A 16,687-nucleotide genomic window follows, 5' to 3' on the forward strand; every position below is an offset into this window, starting at 1 on the left:
TCCCGCCTAGACCAGAACCAACGGATTATTCTGAGGTGTGCCCCTAACCACGTCTTCACTGGCTTGGAAACAGGTTAAGTAGCTGGAACCTAGAGCAAAAATACAGCATTGACTGTTCTGAGGTCCAGGTGGGGGCCTGGGGAAGTTGAAGGGTCTCAACAGGGGAAGAGGGCACCTGTTCCCTTCGAGAGCTGATGACTCCATGCCTGCTCTTTGTGGAAATGGAGCTGTTTGCTACTTTCAGGGTATTTACATGCAGAATCATTTTTTCCCCCCTTTGGGTATTTGGTCCTGTTTTGTCTTTTTCTTCCCTGTGAATGGCATTAATATCTGTATGGCAAAAGGGTGGACTTACTGCCCTCTTTAGTGCCCCTGCCCAGCTCTTCCATGGTTAGCCTGCCTGTTTCCTCCACCTTACCCCTAACAGTTCTGGAACATTTTTGGCCAATGTTTTTCTCCTCTGTTTCCCTCTGGTAGTATCATCTAATTCCAGTGCTCTTATCTAGGGCTGCTTAAGCAGGATTGCCTCAACTGACTCGAGAAAACAGCCGAGCTAAGGAGAGAGAGCTCCCTAAGAATGCTTTATGGATACACACTGCCCTTGACACCAGGCCTCTAACCTGACCCAGTGCTGTTTGTGGGGATGATCACGGTCCTGGCTGAAACAGCACCTCCTGTATTTCTGTGCTTCTCAGGAAGGGAACTAATGTTACTGCTCCAGTGAGCTGGGGTGGTTCTTGCATCAGAACTACAGATTTCCCTTGGTTCCACCAGCAGTGGCAACAAAGGGGTCCCTTTGATGGCAGCACTAAAAGATTAGGAGGCAGAGAATGAGCCAGTGAGATGAACCCTGGAGACTGGTAAGAGATGGTGCAGGAGGAAGGGGAGAGCATCAAGTTACCCAAGAGGCAAACTCCTTAAACTGGGAGGGGGTGTCTGGGAGGGAGAACACTACCATAGCCAGCGTGGAGAAAGCCTGGAGCGATTGCCTTTCCTCCTGTGCTCTCTGTCACTAAGGATGCCAGCTGTTGATGTTGATGTAAATATTGACTGTCTACTTTAGTCAAGCAGGCTAGGTCCAAGGGTTGATAAAGCAGAAACTGCAGTTCCAAATTCAAAATGAGGTTTTTTTTTGGCATTTCAGGCACCTCTTTTGAGCCTGAGTTTTTTCCCCAATTTATATTTGTGCTTGAGTTAAGTGACTTCTTAAGCTCCCTATGGTTACCTGTATAGCTAATGCCTTATGTGGTTTGGTTTCTTTTAAAAATAGTGCTCTGTAGGCTTAAGCATGTGGCCTCCCTAGGAGAAAGCACGGACCAGGCACTGCTGACTTCCATTCGTCCCTGACATATGTTTACAAGCAAGTGTCCAGACACAGACATGGTTTGTGTTGACTGCTCTAGCTGCAGGGGGAGGATTTGTTAGAAGCAAGGGTCCAGCCTTTGTTCCCTGGAGCAGGAAGAAGAGTCAGAAGTTAAGACAGGTAGGACTTCCTGTCGGGCCCAATCTGCACCCTTTTGAACAAGTTGTCTTTGGAATGAGTTGACTCCTGGCCTTGGGGAGGGGAAGTAGCCAAGGATCTTTCATTCAGCTCTTTGGGAACACCTAGGACTTGGACAGGACTTTGGCCCCTAAAAGCTAGTCGCCTGATGTTTCACTTGATGGAGCTATCACTCCCAGAGCTGAGGATAGACTGTTGGTGGGGGACCTCTTCACAGGGAACTTTAGAAACCACTTCTTGTTCTTCAGTCAAGGAGGAAGACTTCTGAGCCTCAGCTTCTTGGAGACTTGAATCTGTGGCTAAGCTAGTTCCTGTTCCAAGTGCTGAAGGCCCTTGGAGTCCTTTGACACCTTCCAGAGAAGTATTGGCTGACTTGCTCACCTTGGGGTGGGGGCTTTTGCTTTCTAGAAGGAAGTTCCCTGGAGGCCTGTGGACTAAAAGGCAAGGCGGTTTCTCAGGGGCTGTAGGAGAAAATATTTCTGTCTGAGTGCCTGTTAAAAGCAGGAGGCCAGATTCCTCAGAGGAGCCTCCAGTTCCCTCCCAAGGACAGATGTCTGCCATGGTGCCCTTTATTTTATTTCCTTCTGGATTTGTGATTTCCCACTGACACAGCTCTGCCATCTTGCTCACCATACTTCTTGCTCCACAGAGACTGACTTTGGGCTGGTCGGTGTCTGGAGAGTCTTCCTCCCCATAATCTGTGCCTTCCCGGAGGCAGACTGTCTCCTGCTCTCTGCTGACCTGAGCCACTTCTTTTGAAAAGTGTCCTTCAGCCCCTCCAGATCCTGCCTTTTGAGGGAACCTCCCTCCTTGTTCTTGGGAATCTCTGTCCACCTCTTGTTCCAGTTCTCCTGTGTCTGCTGCTTCTTTTCTCACTTCCCAAGGGCAGATTTCTGCTTTCTTGGTAAAGGGAGCCTCTTCTGCTTCCCATGGACACACCTGGGCTCCGCTGGTCCTCATACCGTCTGCTGCCTCAGAACTGCCTCTGCTTCTGTCACAAGCTTGTGGAGCTGCTTGTGGAGACAGACCCCCACAGTCCTGGCTCTCCTGGAGACACCCAGCCTCCTGCTTCCTACCTGCCCTCTCTGGCATTTCCTGAACTGCCACAACTTTGGGCTCTGGTTTTTCTAGGGCTTTCCCCTTCTCTGGAGAGTCCCCTTTCCCATGGTGTGTTGACAGCCCTCTCCCAGGGAGTCTCTCAGTGTCCTCCAAGCAGAGGGTCTCAGCTCTGGCACCACTGTCGGGTGCAGGCACATCCAGGGCAGGAGCCTCCACTGCGCATGCCTCGGCCATCCTGCCCTCCACACTGACCAGTCTCTGAGAGCCAGCTTCCCCTTGCTCAGTGCTGGAGAGGGAGCCTGCGGGAGCCATGCTCTCCGCCTGGAACTGGATACTTTTATCTTTCTCGTCTTCTGCAGTGAATTCTCTGGCTTTTGAAGGAGCTTTTTCTTGTGTTACATGTTCTGGGATCCCTCCATTCATCTGTGGGTCCTGTCTCAGGTCTTCTCCCTCAGATGCCTCGTCACTCACTTCCAGGCAACAACCTTCTGCCCCTCTGTTACTCGGGCTGGGCAAGTCTGCAACCTTGAGGACCTGGGCTCGAGGTTCCTTCCCCCAAGGACCAATAGCCTCCTGGTTCAGGCTCTGTTTTTTCTCCCACTTTGATAAGTCTTCAAGGGAGGTGAGTCGCCCCTTTTCTAGAGTCTTCTCCCTCTGCCCTGCTGAGTCACTCCCCACACCTTCTTCTAGTCCCTTCCCAGTAGCCACTTCACTCAATTCCCAGGGACAGGTCTGGGCTTTTTCACTGGCAGGCGCTTCCTCCACTTCCCAGGGACACACCTCGGCCCGCCTGTACCCCACATGGTCCAGTTCCTGAAACCCAACTTCTGGTCTGCCAGTGTCTGAATGCTGAGAGGAGCCCCTTGGACCCATGCTCTCCCAGGGACAACCCACCTCCTGCTCCTGCGCTGGCCTCTCCGGCTCCTTTGGGGCAGGAACAGCCACCTCGCTGGGTCCAGGAGCTGCAGGAGCCTTTCCTACGTGGTCTGGCATCTTGCTAGTGGCCTCAACTCCCAAAGCTCTCTGCTCCCCTGCTCCAGTGCCCGCCTCCCAAGGGCAGATCTCTGCCTTCTCACCAGGCAGGATCCCCTCCACATCCCACGGACAGATCTCTGCAATTTTGCTTCCCACAAGGCCTGATGCCTGGAAACTGGCTTTGGGTCTTTCTCTGTTTTGAGCTCGTCGTGGGGAGAAGCTGTCAGGGTCCACACTTTCCCAAGGACAGACTGCTTCCTGCTTTTCCCAAGTAGTGGCATCTTTGATTCCTAATGTTCCAGGCATTTTCTCCTGACCCTCTTGAGAGTCTTCTCCTGATGCCCAACCCGCTGTCCAGTCTTCTCTTATTCTTTCACCTACCTTCCAGGGACAGGTCTCTGCCCTGGCAGGTGTGACCCCTGGCCTGAGATTTTCCTGTGGACATCCCTGAGTGGCTCTACTTCCTCCCTGGCTGAGGCCACCAGCTCTGGATGAAGCACTGTCTAGACATGGGCTGGAGTGCCCAGGGGCTGTGTCCTCCCAGGGACACGCTGACTCCTGCCAGTGACTTAACTCTTGCGCTGCTTTCCCAGTTTGTCCCACCTTCTCTTCAGAACTTCCCATTCCCTGGAGAGATTCTCCACCCGTCCCGTCACCCAACACTTCCTTCCCGGCTACCTCGTCACCCAGCTCCCAGGGACAGATCTCTGTTTTCCTGACAGCACGAGTGTCCCCCGCCTTCCACGGACACACCTCCACAACACTAGTGCTCAGACACCCTGGGTCCCCAGCGGTTCTTGGGACCTGAGTGGAGATTGCTGAGGGGCCCCGGAAATCTGTCCTCTCCCATGGACAATGAAACTCCAAGTCTCCATCTGATTTCTGTTCTTTGCAGAAGAATGTTTTCAGCTTTTGCTGGGATAGTCCTGCATTCTCTATCTCTCTAGCCTCCACGCTTCTCCCTGCCTCAGACCTGCCCTTGGTTTTGTCACAGTCCGGAGGGGACAGACCCCCAGGACCAGCATTCTCCCGGGGACATACTGCCTCCTGCCTCTTGACCAGCCTTTCTGGCTTCTTCCGAGCAATAGCAGCCACATCTTTGGGTTCTGATTTTTCTGGGGCTTTCCCCCTTTCCTCCTGAGAGTCCTGTAGATCTCTTCTTAATGCCCTGCTCTCAGGGGTTCCTTCACTCACCTCCCAGGGGCAGATTTCGGCCTTGTTGCTACTGTCTGGCAGACAGGTTTCTAACTCGGTGGCTTCCCAGGGGCACACCTCTGCCACACAGCTGTCAGCACTGCCCAGAGACTGCCGGCCAGATTTGGGCAGTTCCTGCCCACCTATGGGGGCTGCTTTTGCTCGCTCAGTCGTTCTGTCACCTACTGTGTTCTGCCTGACTTGCCTCAGTGGGGCAGGCCCTGCTCTAACTGCTCTCTCAGCTCTCTCCTCCCCTAGGCTCTGGGGTGTCCTCCTGCCTCTGTCGTCTTGTTCCCTGGTGCCCTCCTGGTGGCAGACCTGGAGCATCCTGCTGGTGTGAGCGTTCTGTTGGTTCTGGAGGGACTCTTCATCATCACTGGGGGCAAGGGCAGTCTGCTTACTCACTGCCCTGGGCCGGCCTGGCCTGGGAGACTGGGGGCACGCCCCCGCACCCTCTCCTGATGCTCTGCCCTTCTCCCCGCCAGGGACCACCTTCCCACTCTCCTTCTCTCTGTATGTGCTTCTAGAACGGGTCAGAGCCTTGATGGCCAGTCCCAGACTGCGCATGGATCCCTGCTGGGTCTTGAGGCTGTGGGATTTAGAGATGATTTTGGGCCTGTCCTCATCTGTCTGGAGGTGCCCATCCCCTACATCCATCCCATTCTCCTCACCCCCTCTTTTCTCTGCAGCAATGGAGAGGGCCCTCCAGAGCTTGGCCCGAGCAGGAGCCAAGGGGTGGTTGCCTTGCTCTGGCCCTGAGGGGTCTTTTCGAGCCACATTTTCTTTCTTGACTGGCAGTTCTGTATCCTCCCAGGGGCAGATGTAGGTGAGTACACTGGGGCCTTGAGGGGATACTGGAATTGGTGCCAGGCTAGGGCCTGGGGCTGCCATCAGAGCTGGGGCCAAGGTGGAGGTGGGAGACAGCATATGTGGTTCTCCTAGGCAGGGCCCAGACAGGGCCAAGATGGGAGTGGGGACCTGGTGCATGATGGGTGGGTGGGGTAATCTTTTCACAGTATCCTCTTGAAGCTTCCCAGAGGGAGGGGGGCTGTCCACACTGCTGCTCTTGGCAGGGGAAAGTGGGGCTGACAGGGGAGCCCCTTGAGCTTGCTCGAGCCTCCTGGCTGATGGCCTCCACACTGGGCTGGCCATGGCCGCCTCTGCCATCTTTCTCTCTTCTTGCTCCTTTGCCTGCCTATAGGTCTCCTCTAGGAAGGCCTGGCTAGCCACCAGTAAGGCCTTTTCCCTGGAGCCAGCCACCACGCTGAGCGACTTCTGCAGCGAGGTGGGCGGGGCCCTGAGGAGCTTCTCTCCAACTGTCAGATTGTGGGCGCTGATGGACCTGAAGCCCAGGACAGGGGGCTCCTCCACCGACTCCCTGCTCTCTCTCGAGGCTTTCTTGGCCAGCTTGCTCCTCAGCAGCGAGTTGAGGAGAGGCAGGTCCTGCTCCCTGCCCTGGTCATGCTCATAGGTGCTGCGGGACTTGCGGAGGGCTGGTTTCCACTGGGGCTCCTGGAGGCTGGAGCTGAGGAGCCTGTGGCGGGAGGAGCCAGGCATGCTGCTGCACCCTGGGGAGTCCTGGGAGTGCTGCCAGGCCAGGGCCTCGGGGAACTCAGCCAGGTACCTCATGAAGGAGCGGCCCAGGCCCTGTCGAGAGCCGCCCCGCTTCTTGGGCAGGTGGGGGTTGTTGGCAGCCATTTCCTTGGTCTTATAGGCCTCTAGCTGGGCATAAAGCTTCTTCAGCTCATCCTGAGGGGAGGGAGGGAGGAGAGAGGAAATCAGAGTTGACTGTGAGGTGGACAGTCAGCTCTTTCCATCCCTGGCAGAACTGTTCTTCCCCTCAGTCTTCATTTAGATCATTTGCCCCAGGGGGATCTCTTTCCCATCAAGTTAGGTCCCCTCCCTGTGTTTGTAGCTCAGGATTCACCTTTCCATTGCTGCAAGACCAGTGCCAGTCTAGTTCCTGCCTAACCGCTTGGCCCCAAGGATGCAGGGTGCACCCTCATCGCTAGAGTGGGTGGGAAATGGCCAGCGGAGGGGATAGAAATCTGGGTTTGAGGCTGCTGCCATCATGCGCCTTAGGGTTATTTTCTTGACCTCTCTGAGCCTCTGCCTCTTCTCTAAAGTTACCATAACTGGCTGCCCACTCAGCCTCCTTGAGAGGGGGATGAGACTGATGGGACAAGGGGGCAGGGAAGGGCCATATTTGGGTATAAATGATGAAACGGGCTTTGAAAGTGTTTGATCCTTTGGATTCCAGAGCTAGCATAGGGAGAGTGGGTTGACTTTGCTTGGAAACTTGGAGGAGGGAGGGGCCTTTGCTGTGGCACTGAGCCACTCAGGCCTCCCTGCTGGATCAAAGGTCTCAGTTCAGTCCATACGCAGAGGGCAGAGGTGGGGGAGGCGGGGAAGGCAGGGCTGAGAGGGTGAGGGGGACAGAAGGGGGATGAGAAGAAGAAGCAGTTGGGGCAAGGAGGGAGTTGGGATATGTGGATGAGTCAGGGGGAGAGGCCCAGGGGAGGCAGATGGCTTCCTGAGGTTGTTCCTTCATCTCAGGTTTCATGACACATGGGCTTAGGCCGCCAGATCTTCTTGTTTCTTACCACTGGGCCTTTCCTTGGCTTCCCTGAGTACAATCATCCACTTAAGCAGCAAAATCAGAGAGGATGCTCTCCCGATGTAAGACTCAGGAGGAGCTCCCCTTTTTCTATGATCTGCCAGGTCCAGGGAAAGAGGATCCATGCGTGGAAATCCCTGGTCACCACGACTGCCAGATCCATCAACCCCAACAGGGCGCTAGGGTCACCAGCTCCCCAGTGTGCAAGGGGATGAGGGTTCTTAGTCTGGCCCTCATGACACCCCTGCTGTGTGGGACTGGAGGACGCCAGGTGTTGGAATTCCATTAGCTGCTTTGCCTCCAACTTGCCTGCCATGTGCAGCACAGGAATCTGAGCTCTGGGGCTTTTGGGGTCTTTCCCCTTGGGTGGTGTGTGGCCTCTGTTGAAGAGTCAAGGGTAGGGCTTAAGGTAATGGCAGAGAAGTGGGGGAGGCCGATCTTAGAGGGAAGGCTCGGAGCAGGGAGGTGGAGGGGCAGTGCTCTTGCCCAGTCCATAAAAGTATCCAAAGGAGCAGGGAGGGCAACACACACCCGAATGTCTCCAGGGTCCAGGCTGTGCTCGCTCCAGGCTGAGGCGATGCTGCTGTTGAGATAGGAGCCTGAGAGCTGCAGGTCCAGCTCATCCTCACCGGCCTCGTCCACCATCTCCTCCCGGGAAGGCGCCCCAAGCTTCCGGAACTGGCCAGGGTGGGCATGATGGGGAAAAGACTCACCTTGGCCACCCTCCTCCCCCGCACTCCTCCCACCCGCCCAAGGAGGTATGTCTTTCCTTGGGGAATCTTCACCTGCCTCTCTGATTTGGAGTTCTGGGGGGTTGAACGAGTGTTGCTCCCCCTCGACCTCCTAATTTTCTGTAGATCAGGCATTGGGGAGAAGGTGTGGGGTACCCCATAATTCCCAGCCGTGTCCTACAGTGTCCCCTTCTATCTCTGTAGCTACATTTAAGTGGATTTTTGGAGTCCACTGACCTTCCAACAGTGTTACAAGGATCCCGCCAGCACTACCTCTTATTACATTTGCTCAGGCATTGGAGGCAGATAATAGCTTTCTCCCAGTCCCCCACCCCTCTGTGGACTCCTTGCTTAGAGGCCGGAAGCTCTCCCCAGATGTCATCCTTGCTCTGACCTGGAGGGGGCGCTGCAGCAGCAATAGCGCCACAGTGCCCTTTAAGAAGGGGCTGGGATCAGCCTCCATCCAGAAGGGGGAGACTCACCTTGGGGATGAAGATCAGAGCCAGAGTGACAGTGACGGTGATGTGGGTGTGAAAGAAGAAGAGGAGGAGGGTCCAGTCCGGATGTAGGGAGGGAACCAGCACAAACCTGTGGGAGAGGAAATGTGAACTGTGGGTGCCAGCAGCTGCTTCCCCTCTCCTGTCACACTGGCTCTCCAGTCCTGATCTCTAGAGGTACTGGGTGGAGGGTGGGGCAGGCACCCTTCTCCCTGCTGTCTCTAGGATCCAGGTCCCTGCACCCCCTCCAGACTACTCCAGCTCACCTTCTCTGGCTGCCTGTAGCACAGACCTGCTCACAACTCTGTTCTGAACTGCCCTTGGGAGGGTTCTGCCATCCCCAGCTGAGCTGCTGCTGGGATGGCTGGGGCGCAGGGGAAAGAAGATGAGGAGAATTGAGCTTGTGTGAGGAGGAGGGTGTGGGGTCCTGGATAGTGGCTTAGGGAAGACTTAGGAGTGTGGGGGTTACGTCCCCTTCTTGGGTGTTGGGTGAGACATAGGGTACAAGAAGGGAATCCGTGTGGTAGGAGAGAACGAGGGGGGTGACTTCCTCTTCTTGCTGAGGCACAGCAGTGCTGCAGGGCTGGCTGTGGGATGGAGACCTGGGAGAGGTGAGGAGGGCTCTGGTGGGAGGAGTCATGGTAGGTGGGCTGTCCTTACCTGGCTGCATGGAAAGCAGAGGAGAGCAGCAACTCATTGTGCAGGGCGATGCCAAGATGGCGGGGCTCATGGAGGGCCGCAGGGACAGCCCGGCCAGCGTAGCAGAGGAAGCTGCCCCAGCACAGCAGCAGCATCTCGGCTGTAAGGTGGTGGGGAGGGACAGCTGGGTACCACCTCAGCAGCCATGCGCCCCTTTCTTTGTAGGGGGGAGCGTGAACCAGGGGCCCAGGTACCATGCTGGGGGGGCCAGGGCAAGAGGACACACGGAGATGCCAGGCTGGGGGTCAGAGTGAGGCTGTGCTCAGTGCTCAGTGGAAGCAACTCACCTACAACCATGACATAGTCCCAGTGGCCGTGGTGACAGAGGTGGAAGCGGCGGCCTGCAGGAGTCTGGCCTTGGGTCACCAGAGGCGTGTGCTGGCCTGGTTCCAGGACCCCTGCTGTCCACACCAGCAGGAAACCCAGCACTAGCAGCAGGAGCAGCCCCAGGCGCTGAAGCAGCTGCCTGCTGCTCAGGTGGGAGAATCGCTGTGCCATTTGAGATAGAAACAGCTGGAGCACCCTGCAAGAGCGTGCATGGTGAGGGGGGGAGGAGCAGGAAGAGCAGGCCAGGGCCTTGGCTTCGCCGTTTCTTCCCTGTCCTCCACACACCCCTGGCCTGTCCCTTCCATGGCTGGCAACCTCCTCTTATGGCCTAATGCAGGGAATGGTTACAGTGATGGGGCCAGGTCCTGGGGGCACAGGGGAGCTAATGAGGGTCTGATGCTGAAGAACTAACTCCACTCCATAACTGATCAGGGGTGGCCTGGGATGAGCAGTGCAAGAGCAAGGTCTGCCATAGCACCTACCTATAAAGCTTGAGGACAATGGTGCCGTAGACGATGGCGAAACCCAGCAGGCGGACCCAGCGGAGAGCGATGCAGCAGAATACGCTGGGTTTGAAGTACAGGATGAAGACCTGGTGGGGCGAGACCAACACAGCTGCTTTGCACTGCATTTCCACTATGTGTGAGGCTGGTGCTATGCACCTTGCTAACCCTAACAACCTTGCAATGGAGGCATCATCACCTCCATTCTGCAATAGAGCAACTAAAGTATCAGAGAGGTTAGGTAACTTGTTCTAAGTCACACAGTAAAGTGATAGATCTCTTTTAACTCAGGACTGTTTGGCTGCAAAGCTCACTAGACTAGTCTCCCATTGGTGGCTATGAATAGGGGGAATTTGAGGTCTCTGAAACCCCCCAAGAGGGGCAGAAAGAAAAAAGGACTCCGGGATTTGGAGGGTGCCAGATTGGGATGGTGGGGGATCCTGGGAGGTAGAGTCAGCCTGTAGCCATAAACTCACAGGGAAGTAGAGCAGCAGGGATCCCAAAAGGATGGTTTCCAGCAGAACAACTCCAGATGCCCGGATCCTCTGTGAACCCAGGAAAGAGAGGCATGTAAGGAAGATAGAGCCCAGACAGTGGTGTAGGAGGGTCTCAGGCCTGTTTAAGGGTCACTCAGTGGCTCTGGGCTAAAGCTTCACCTCCCCCATTCTGCCCACCACCATCCATCCCCCCTTATACCCAGCACAGGCTCTTAATGCCATCAGCACTAAGCCTGGCTAAGACCAAAATTGCACGTGACTGGCTGCCACACCAGCCCCATGCCCCTCCCAGTCCCAGCTGGGCCTAGCTGCAGGCCTGGGCTCAAGCCAGAGGCTGCAGGAGCGAGAAGGGCTCTCATGCATTGCATCAAGCTTTGCTTTGGGTCAGACTACTCTAACCCGCATCAATAACGCCTTCTTAAAAAAAAAAACAACTCCTTCTTTACCCCATAAATATCCCATTAACCTTCAAACCTGGCTGAAATGGCTGCATGGGAAAGTCTTTCCCATTCCATCTCAGGGAGGACAACTGGATCCCTTCTCTGAGCTGCTGCAGCAATCACAGCACGCCTCCCTCCTCAGCCCTGTGTGTTACTTTATTTACGTGTCTGCTTCCTCCCTCCACTGGAAGCTGCATGAGCATCTAGATCATTTCCCTTGGTGCCTACACAGTGCATTTTAAGTCCAGTGTCTTCACTTTACAGAAGAGGAAACAGGTCTAAGGTGGGGAAGTCACGTGTCTAATGTCACACACTGAGTTAGATTAAGAACAAAGATCAGATGCCATTTCTCCTGAGTTCTAGTGTTAGGTAGTCCCTGATGTCCAATTGATGCCAGAGACCCCTGGTGGGCGGGACTCGTGAGCAGGAGAGAGGTGTGGGCCTTCCTTGCCTTGCTCCGGCGGCAGCGGTAGAAGAGCAGCATGCTCAGGAGGACGGCGAGCATGCAGCAGGCCTGGCAGGCCAGCACCAGTGCCCGCAGCACCAGGGCCTCCTCCACCAGGCAGGGGGTAGCATTCGTGCAGCTGGTGCAGTCCTTGGGACATGGCTGGCACCGCAGCAACCTCTCCGTGCTGCTTTGCAGGGACCCAAATTGCCCGGTAGGCTGGGTGGCGCTTTCTTCTAACCCTATAAAGAACAAGATGGGGCAGGAAGAGGGGTGTGGTTATATACCAAGATCCCAGCCTTCTCTCCCAGTGGTCCCCTTGCCCCCCTTCCTGCCTTCCTGTGGTCTGTGGCCCTTGGGATATAGTCTGTAGGGGCAGGAATAAGATAGTGGGTACCCCCAGGGGAGGCAGGAAGAGGTGATGCAAGGCCAGGGCTCATTTCGAGGTCAACTTGCAGCACATCAGCATGGTGCAGGCTCTTTCTCAGAAGGCACAGACACCCCCAAATTGGACTCTGCCTACCTTTTCCTGATTCTCTCTCACTTTCTGCCCTTGCCCCACAAGTTTTCCTCCCACTCTCTCACCCCAATCAGCTTTTCTTCCCCAGATGCCCTCTCCAACCAGCCCAGCCTGGAGAAGCCCTGCCCGGCCATCACAGTCACATACCCCCGGAATGACTTGCCCCGTAGAAGCCAGGTCGGCAGCGGCAGAGGTAGCGGCCAAGGACAAAGCCCTGGCCCTCCAGGGGGACACACTGTGGGCAGGACACACATGATAGGCATCTATATGGGACTTTCCCCCTGGGAAGAGATGGAGGGCCCTTCTACCTTCCTGCCATGGCACTTGGGTCCACACCAGGGAACCCCACCAGTGGTACTCCCTAGACCTTGGGAACCCTCCCTATCCCAGAAACCCCACTCTTAGCCCCCACTGCTTCCTCTCTTCTCAAAGAGACCCCCAAGTAGAGTACCAGGACAAACTGCCCTTTTGTTCAGACCAACAGTGACAGGAACCTCATAGGTCTCATTGCCCAGTGCCCAGCTGTTGCTAGAGCAAGGTGCTGGAGGGAGGTGGAAGTGGGGAGAACTCCAAGCCCGGTCACACCTTGTGTGCCCACATCCTGCTTCAAAGGGTTCCCATCAGCCTCCCTCTTTGGCGCACAGGTGGGTTGAAAAGTTCTCCATGGGGGAGCAGCTTCCTCCATTAGGGACCATCTGGCTTCAGCACAGGACTGCTTTCCCTAGCCTTAATGCCAGGATAATGCCAGGCTGGTGGGACGCCAAGGCCAGCTTTTTATTCTATCTCCACTCATTGATATTTGTGCAGCAGGGGACAAAGCAGACCTCAGAGCTGGGGACTTGAGTGCGTGGATGAGGCCATATCTGCTGTAGAGAGAGACTAGACTAAGAACTGCCTTCTATGGGGCAAAGGAAGGGGTTAACCCTGGGCAATCCCTACCCAGCCCCTGACTTCACCTAGAAGGCTAAGGAAGGCTAGAGGGTGGTCTAGCTTCCTCTCTTGGTCCAGCTTCCTCTCTTGCCTGGTTCACTGGAAAGGGCACTGTTCCTGCCAATCTGCACACTCAGGTGGTGTGTGCTGGGAGAAATGAGGGTGGCTGGATTTAAAAGTGGACAATGGTGGGCCTCCCCGGTGGCGCAGCGGTTGAGCGCTGGGTTGCGAAGCTGCCCGCAGCCTCTGCGGCGCAGGTTCGATCCCCGGCTGCTCCCCGGCCACCGGAGGAGGGTCCCACATGGCACGCAGACCTCTCCTGCCGCCCGCTGCTCCCCTCAGCAGTGTATTTCGGTCCTTCTGCCTGCTCTGCTCCCCGCTCTGGCTCTGGTGAATTCTCTCACCCTCCCGCGCTTCTGACTGTACCCAGTGCATGTATAAACAAACAAACAAATAAATAAATAAATAAAACATGCCTCTATTAAAAAAAAAAAAAGTGGACAATGGGGGCCTTCTCCATCTCTGGGCTTACAGCTCCAAACATGTGTGCCCTGAAGAACAGCAGATGCCCAAACCACTCCCCCACCCTCCACCTCCCAGCAACCTGCAGGCTCGCCTGGGCTTCGCTTCAGCTCAGGAACAAGCATGCAATTAGTGTAAGCATGGCCTGAATTAGTTCTCTGGCTGCCCAGTGCCCCAGAACTGGGCTTTTAGGATTATCAGTCAGTGCTTTCCATTATCCACATTTTCTCACATCTATGGCTTTGATTCTGCCCGCATCTGGCCTGGGTTCCATCACCTTCACAAGTTCCAGTGCTCTTTGAGTTCCTTCTTCGATCAGATTCCTCCTACACCCCTACCAGCAAGTTCCCGTATTTTAACAATCACCAACAGAATATCTTTCACAGGCCAGAGGGAGCCCAACACTCTGTTGACATGGAGAATATGATCCAGGGGAAGGAAAGCAGATAATTAATAGGGGCTCAGAAGGTGGTCCCGGGGAGGGATCCTGGAGTACCTGGGGAAGGCCCTAGAAGGGAGAGGAAACAGGGGGGCACATTGAGATGTCAAAGGAATGAAGGTGGCTCTCTTAGGTGGGGGATGGAGATAGGCTGTAAGTGACTTTTAAAAAGCCTGGTATCTCATCTTGTTTTCATCCCTGAAATCCTGAGAGGCTGGTGTGCCTCTGTCAGCTGCTCCTGGGAGGTGGATGGTGGCAGTGATGGGAAATGGGGAGGTCAGCAGGACCCTTATCCTTACCTGGGTGCTGTTGAGTTCACACATGTGTGTGTTAGCGTACCAGCCCGGGCCACTGGCACACTGGTTGACGTTCACGCTCTGAAGGTCTACGTCCATCTGCACCTGCCCCCTAGGGCAGTGAATTAGCAGTTAGTGGTACAGTGAAGGATGCCAAGGTGGACAAGTGCCCCTGGCTCCTATGCTATGGGACAATGCAAGCTTTGCACACCTTAGCACAGTGACTGCAGTGTGCTGATAGAGAGCACACACACGTATTTCATTTCTCTAGTGCTATTAACCCTCGCTGTCTCTGCAACAAATTCCTTCCTTCTAGATCGCATCCTACTTCCCTCAACTTTCAACATCCTATCATTTCCTGGGTCTTATCATAGGGAACATGTCAAGACATATGGGAACTGGAACTCTGATGAGCTCTCTGAATTTTCACACTTCCCCACTGCTTGTACATACACACACACATACACACACACACAGAGCTCAGCTATTAAACACCCCCTCATTCTGCCCAAATCAGACCTGAGTTGATCACAGCAAAGAAGATATGGACTGGAGCTCTTAGCAGCCTGACCTAAGGGCTCCCAACCCTGCTTTGGGCTGAGTGGAGAGAGAGCTGGCAAGGAGCCTGTCGGTCTGTCGGGGAACCTTTCTGGGGACAATGAATGGGGACACATAGCTGGAAAAACAATGCTGATTGTTGAAAGCCTGGTAGTGTTGTGCCCGTTTGTTGCCTCCTTTCCGTTGGGACTCACAATCACTGTTTACGCTGGTGGAGGCAGGAGGTCAGTTATTTAGGGACTATCACCGGCCCCTGGGGCAGGACATGCAGGACTGAGGGACCTACTTGATATAAGTATATAGGCCTGGGCATGACCCTGGGGAACCCACTCAACTCCTGGACAGTAAGGGCAGTTCCACGCCTCTCCCCAAGAATGTCCTTCCCTTGGAGGAGCCTCCTTTTACATCTCTTGATTGCTAGAGAGCAGTGGGTTTAACTCAGGGAGTGCCCACCTTTCTCCTCCCAGACAGCTGGTGCATGGCTGTCACAGCCATCCAACCATACCCTCTCCTGCCTTACACCCACTACTCAGGTCTGGGGGTGAGATTTATGCCCAGCTGTCCCTAAACATCTGCACACATCCATATGTGCTTGCCTCCATGTAAATGGATTGACTCATACACAGTATGTACACCCACACCTGTATGTGTTAACACAGTTACAGTTTCCCAGAGTTCGCTGCAAATATACACAGCTGAATGAAAATACATACATCTGTGCCCCTTGACACACATGTGTTTGCCAAATGGTACATGCACATCTGGCTAAGTTTTGCACCTACAACCCACCCGCATGAATGCATCCAATCCTGACCAACCCACTTACCTGACCTCTGGGCTGAGGTCTGGCGCGAGTCCATAGAAGGTGGTGGACAGCGTAATAAGCCAGCCTGGACGGAGCCGGCCCTCCTGGCATTCCAGGAAGGGGGGAGACAGCCTCACATGCTGCATGTCCCCCACATATCCATCCCCCCGTGGCCACTTGGGACTTCCAAGGCTCCCTAGATCGTTGGTCAATACCCGCTTCTGCAGAGCAGGGGTGTCTGAGCCTCCGGTTGGACTCTCCCGTCGTCTGTTCTTGGACAAGTCCTGAAGGATGGTCTCCTCTCCCACTCGGGTGGCTTGTAGGGCCAGCTGCAGGTGGCTGGCCCCAGGCGGAGGGTTAAAGGTCAGCAAAGCCCGATATGCCCTCAGGTCCCCCTCGGCCACGCTGCGGACGAGCGCCTGGTACCACTCCATGTCTTCCTCCACGCTGGACTCTCGGATGTCGTTGGCTTGGAGCAGCATGTTGAGGAAATTGGCAGCCTGGGCAAGGGTGACCGCTGCCTTCCATAGGATTGGGGGGAGCCCTAACCTGGCTCCTGCACCCTGGGCTTTGTAGTGCTCACTGCAGTTAGCCCCTGACAGCTGCTGGGCATCTCCAGAGTAAAGAAAAGCCAGGGCTGCCTCAGCCCCTTCTTGGGGCAACCACCTGGGCTCAGATCCTGGCTTGACTTGGGAGGACAGTGGGGGCAGAGAGTGGAGGGGCCGTGGACCCCCCAGAGCCCAGTCACAAAGGAAACAGCAGCCCAGCAGCCCCCAGATGGAAGGGGGCATAGCCACTGACCTGGTGCCCATGCTCAGGACAGTGGTCAGGGACCTGCGTCCAGGCCACCCGGTGGCTAGGTGCTCAGGCTAGGTGGCTCAGGGGAGGCCAGGCAGAGGTTGGTTGCAGTCTGGGGCTGCCTCCAGACCTCTTCTCTCTCCCTCCCTCTCTCGCACACATGCTCCCTTGCCTGTTTTTTTCTTCTCTGTAACGTCATCAGCTGGCTTCTGGATGTAGGCATGAGGGCTCTGCCTCCTCCTCTCTCTGTGTGCCCCCCATCCCAAACACTCTTAGCACACACTCTTCCCTCCCCCTCTTAGACCTCCGCCCCCCATTCCCTACCCTACATCTG

The 16,687-nt window shown here is 55.4% G+C and overlaps 1 protein-coding gene across 1 annotated transcript; it reads right to left on the minus strand.

Moving 5' to 3' along the window:
- Positions 1–1,614: 1,614 nt before the first annotated feature.
- On the minus strand, positions 1,615–16,367 carry GPR179 (G protein-coupled receptor 179). Its single transcript, XM_037493269.1, is given in 12 exon segments — positions 1,615–1,708; positions 1,711–6,478; positions 7,878–8,024; positions 8,560–8,665; positions 9,235–9,373; positions 9,561–9,796; positions 10,083–10,192; positions 10,580–10,648; positions 11,492–11,727; positions 12,153–12,240; positions 14,196–14,304; positions 15,577–16,367. Coding segments are annotated over 12 exon segments (6,837 nt in total). The 3' UTR covers positions 1,615–1,670.
- Positions 16,368–16,687: the final 320 nt, after the last annotated feature.

This window comes from Talpa occidentalis, unplaced genomic scaffold (genome assembly GCF_014898055.3).
Source record: "Talpa occidentalis isolate TD23 unplaced genomic scaffold, MPIMG_talOcc4v2.1 talOcc4.7, whole genome shotgun sequence".
Lineage (NCBI taxonomy): Eukaryota > Metazoa > Chordata > Mammalia > Eulipotyphla > Talpidae > Talpa > Talpa occidentalis.